Below are 5,891 nucleotides of genomic sequence, written 5' to 3' on the forward strand. Positions count from 1 at the left end.
TATATATATATATATATACACATATATACATACACACATGACATCTCAACAGGGTTGTATCTTTAAGGTACAGACAATTTAATTCCCATACTGTGGCGAGTGTACAGGCTACACACACACACACACACACACACACACACACACACACACACAGAGTAATTGGAAAGAGAAAATAATAAAAGGCAAACAGACACATATGACTTTTAAAAGTCTACAAAACATAAGAAACATAGTAAATGAATGCACAAGTGAAGGAAGATACGACGGAAAATTTGGGAAAAAGAAAAGGAAAGAAAAACAATAATTAAAAGACTACAAAACTACAACTATTGACAAAAATGAAGCAGCATAGAGGTAGGAGAAAAACGAAGGATAAGATCTTTCTGTAGATACTACTACATAGGAAGTGCATCCTGAGGTGTAATCAGCACAGACCTGAAGGACTTGCTGGCGGTTTGAAACACGAAGATGATGGGCTGGCTGGCGGATTAAAAGCAGTAGCAGACGGACTGACCGGAGCATTGAAGGTGGAGCCAGTGACGGGACTGACCGGCCGATTGAAGGCTGGACTCGCCGGAGGGACAATAGCTGGACTGACTGGCCGAACGAACGCTGGACTTACAGGTCGTTTAGGAGCCAGCGGATCGAGAGCTTCCAGCGGATCGAGAAGGTCTTCCAGTTCCGTATGGACTGAGAATGCATGGCAAAGATAGACAAGAACATTGCAAGATTCCAGTAGGTAAAAGAAAATGGTAAATGGTAAAAGTTTTGTTTGTTGAAAATACAGAATATGCTTTATTGTCATCATTATTTGAAACGGTGAAGAAAATACAAGAGAAAAATAGAAAAGAGAAAGAGAGAATGTTGAATATTATCAGATTAGACATACAACATTTTGTTATTGTGTCCAACATTAACAGAAGACATAAACAGATGTGAATAAGAGTTGAGAAAGAAAAAATAACAGTACTGAATGTGATACAAATATACATATATAAATATATATACATATATATATTGTATTATATAATATATACAAATATATATTTATATATACAGAAATGGTGTATAAACATCAAAAAATATATCCATGGTAAAAATCCAAGACATCATAAGGCAGTCAAATCCAGGTGGAACAAACATGTATATACAGAAACAGCTAAAATAATCTTTAAGAGGAATATATTTAGATAAAAAGTAGAAAAGCATAAATTTTACATACAGATTATATTTTTTTTATTGTACACACCAGCGGTTTCAATGGCATATAACAGCATTATATTACATAATTGAAATAACATAGTTCATTCAAAATTGATGTGTTACCCATACCAACAATGGAAAAAAATTTTCCATGTATTTTAATCATGTAAATATACAAATAATGATGTTTTATGCCATTGAAACAGCTGTTGAGCACAATCAAATTAATGAATTAATTTATGTTCTTCTGCTTTCTTTTTTCTACATAGGTGTATGAATTGCATTCCATTAGAGAAAAGGTTATGTAAGTTAACGAATCAGCTAAGGAAGACCAGAGTTTGAGAAATATAGATGTGATATGTGTCAGCAGAAAAAAAAAAAAAACAAAGATTTCATGAAGTACATAAATTCATATGCTAGGAGTGCAACGAGAATCCTGATGGTAAAATTGTCCAAGGTCAAATGTCAGAATTCTTGTCTGTCCATGGAACAAGTTCACTTAATTAATGAAATTGCACCAGCTTGGACTTTAAACAATGAATTTACAATTAGAAAATTTTGAAGAAAAGGGGTCGGGGTGTAATATGATATATGTAAAGGTGCACATTTTGATGCATGTGATACTCCACTATCACCAACTGCAAATAATGCATAACATTTCATATGAAATTATTTATGTGCAGAGGTATTAGGAAAGAAGGGGTATTGAAACAATTGTAGCTTGTAATAATGATGCACTAAATTCATTCTTTATCTTCTTATTTGAATTATATATATATGTACCCCCCCTTCACACACACATATATATTAGATAAGAGGGGGTTATTGAATCCAAGCTGGTTCCTCAGCCAGCACTTATGTGAATATTGGCTAACAGAGAGCATGTTAGTAGCTACTTTACCTTCAAATGAAATTCCACAACTAATAAATTAGTCACAGAGTATAATACATTAAGTTGAAGACTAAACTTTATGGTATCACATTTAAACCTTTTGTTGAAATGGATATAACTAATGAGCTAAATGTAAAACCATAAATTTCAGTCACATATATATATATATATATATATATATGTTTATCAATTCATTTTGCAAGATTCCAGATGTGAAATCGGGTGTCGAAACAAGTGTTGTTGTATTTTGGGATGGTCATTTTATTATTTTTTTTTGCCAAATAAACACATGCACTCTCATTATTCTTATACTTGTTTCAGTCATTTGACTGTGGCCATGCTGGAGCACCACCTTTAGTCGAGCAAATCGACCCCAGGACTTATTCTTTGTAAGCCTAGTTCTTATTCCATCGGTCTCTTTTGCCGAACTGCTAAGTTACGAGGACGTAAACACACCAAGTGATTGGGGGGGGGGACAAACACAGACACAAACATACATATATATATATATATATATATATATATATATACACACATACATATATACGACGGGCTTCTTTCAGTTTCAGTCTACCAAATCCACTCACAAGGCTTTAGTCGGCCCAAGGCTGTAGTAGAAGACACTTGCCGAAGGTGCCATGCAGTGGAACTGAACCCGGAACCATGTGGTTGGTAAGCAAGCTGCTTACCACACAGCCACTCCTACACACTATATATTTTTCTTCACTCATTTATTACTGTTCTTATTTTATTATATTATTTTAACTCATGTCCGTTGTCAGGACAATGGACATGAGTTAAAATAATATAATAGAATAAGAACAGTAATAAATGAGTGAAGAAAAAATATACAGTGCGTGTGTTTATTTGGCAAAAAAGAAAATGACCATCCCAAAATACAACAATGTATGTATGTATGTGTGTGTGTGTATACATATATATATATATATATGTATACACACACGGACATTAAACAATGATGATGATACACACACACACACACACACACACAATGGTCTTCAATACAGTTTCTGTGTACCAAATTCACTACAAGACAGTTGGCCTGGGCTACAGTAGAAGACACTTGCCCAAGGTGCCACAAAGTGAAACTGAAACTGAAACCACATGGTTGCAAAGCAAGTTTCTTAACCACACAACCATACATATGCTTCTGTGTATTCTTCCATTTACTTGTCTCAGTCATTTGACTGTGGCCATGCTGGAGCACTGCCTTAAAGGTGTCTTTAGTCAAAGAAATCAACTTCAGGACTTATTCTTTGTCAGCCTGATACTTATTCTAACAGTCTCTTTTGCCGAACTGCTAAACTACAGGAACATAGATACACCATCAGTTGTCAAGCAATGGTTAGGAACAAACACAGACACAAAACAAATATATACTTATATATATATATACATATAACAGGCTTCTTTCAGTTTCTGTCCACCAAATCCGCTCATAAAGCTTTGGTCAGCCTGAGGCTATAGCAGAAGACACATGCCCAAGGTTCCACACGGTGGGACTGAACCTGGAACCATGTGATTGGGAAGCAAGCTTTTTATGATTGAATTAAGAGACACTGACAATATCTAAAACCTGGCCAGAAACATCAGAACCACAATGGCTTAACACTTTAGCATTCAGATAACTCTGTCAACTGCAATGCTTGTTTATTCATGCTGTTTTCAATTAATCATGCATTATCTCATAGCTTTCGAGATTTTGATGTGATTGTTTATTTTTTAGAATGACATTGTAGGGCAGGTGTGAGGGACCGGGTCTCGCCACTCTGGACATAAAACAGGTAGAATATTTGGGCTGGATATGGCCAGGTTAAATGCTAAAGAGTTAAACATCAAGTAGAAATTCAAAGTTGACAGTCACACCTTCAACAATAGGCACATATTTGCTCATTTGGAATTTCAAACCGATAAAAGTACAGGACATAAGAGTGTGTGTGTGTGTGTTCTTGAATCTGATTATATACATTTAAGAGCATTTGAGAGTGTGTGTAGAAGTAGTGAGAGAAAGAGAAAAACAGAGAGAACCAAACCAATCCTAAATTGGTTTCTAATGTCTTATAAAATTACAGTACATAAGTGTGTGTGTACATGTGTATATATATATATATATATATATATATAGTTATCGCCAAGCCAACATGGCAGTCCCAAAATTAGGACAAAAGCTGCCGTGAATATTAATAACTCTCTCTATATATATATATATATATACTCTTGAATCTGATTCTATGCATCTAGGTGCATTTCTAAGTGTGTGTGTGTGTGTAGACATAGAGGGAGAGAGAAAGACAGAGGTGAAACCAATCCTAAATTGGCTTCTGGTGTCTTATATACCGAATGTATTTGGTTGCATAAATGATACATAGGGAATAGAAATAAGCTTTTCATACATTAAAGTAAGTAATATCAGTGTAATTTTGTGATTTGGTTTGGTTTTCTGAGACATTCTTTTGGGAAAAAAAAAATGTGCATCTTATACAACAGGAATGTCAAACAGCAGAATCTCTATGGGACTTAAGGTTCATATACATGTTACAGTGGTGGGAGAGGGGGTGGGGGCAGATGAATTTAAACCCACATTTACAACAAAAATTTCCTTCGTGTTAATTCTTCATCAAGTAAAAATCTTTTGAAACCTTTTATTTGCTCATTAATCATCCTAAATTTACCCTGCACGTGTAAGCAAAAGAAGGGCATTGTAGCCACTCGTTTTTTTGTCTATTTGTGTGTTTGCAAAATTACTGGAAAATGGCTGAACAGATTTTCACCAAATTTGGCAGAAATACACATTGGGTGAGTGGCTCAAACTCATTAAATTTTCATGGATGGGTGAATCAAAATGTTTTAATTTTTGTTACGTATACATAAATGATGTCAATTCGTTGAAATATGAATTTGTCTGAGATTACTGAATTAAATTTTATTTATCCTTGTGTGTACGCTGGGTATGCATCACCCTTCCGATGCCTTTTTTTCATTATTAATTAAATTATTATTAATCATTTTTATTGTTAAAAAGTTTTGGGGTTCCACATTTTTAAACTTCTAGTTATGTCACTTGCGGGCTGCACTTGTGTGTGAGAAGGGCCATATGTGTCCCATGGGCTGCATGTTTGACATGCCTGTCATACAACTATAATGCATGTGTATGCATGCGTATATATACACACACACACACACACACACACACATATATATATATACAGAGAGAGAGAGTGATACAGACAGACAGACAGATGGCATTTTTGATGGTATAAAAATGTACAGGCATATGAGGGGCACTGCAAATTTCAGCAGCACATATTTAAGAAATAAAGGTTTTTGTGCATTGACGCATGTCATATTTAAAGCAATCTTGCATGAAGGACCTCAGGTGTTTTCTTTGAACCATTTTTTTTTCCAGGAAAAAAAAAATGGTTAATGCATCTCAAATGACACCAAATGTGGTACTTCTACAAACAGTTAGCAATATTTCCAAAGAAATGTCTTAAACTATAGCAGATGGTATATCCTCTACGAGGAGTAGAGGGGGAGGTGCAGATGTGAACATACAGCTAAGGTGAATAGCTATGACAATGCTGATGCAGTGAAGTCAACACAAAAATAGCACGAGGACAAAGAGACAGAATGGTGCAAGCAACAACAAAAACATCAAACATAGATTAAGCATATATATATGTGTATCGTAAAACAAACGAAACAAGTTCATACAAACATGTGAGCTTATGTGTGTGTCTGTGTGTGTGTGTATATATATATATATATATATATA

The 5,891-nt window shown here is 34.8% G+C and overlaps 1 protein-coding gene across 1 annotated transcript in view; it reads right to left on the minus strand.

Moving 5' to 3' along the window:
* Positions 1 to 5,891, minus strand: part of LOC106877214 (phosphatidylinositol-binding clathrin assembly protein) — a 91,224-nt gene that overhangs the window by 11,993 nt on the left and 73,340 nt on the right. Inside the window, exon 15 of the mRNA XM_014926067.2 lies at positions 436 to 690. Within this exon, the coding sequence (XP_014781553.2) occupies positions 436 to 690 (255 nt within the window). The remainder of the gene's footprint in view (positions 1 to 435; positions 691 to 5,891) is intronic.

This window comes from Octopus bimaculoides, chromosome 27 (assembly GCF_001194135.2).
Source record: "Octopus bimaculoides isolate UCB-OBI-ISO-001 chromosome 27, ASM119413v2, whole genome shotgun sequence".
In the NCBI taxonomy this organism is placed as follows: domain Eukaryota; kingdom Metazoa; phylum Mollusca; class Cephalopoda; order Octopoda; family Octopodidae; genus Octopus; species Octopus bimaculoides.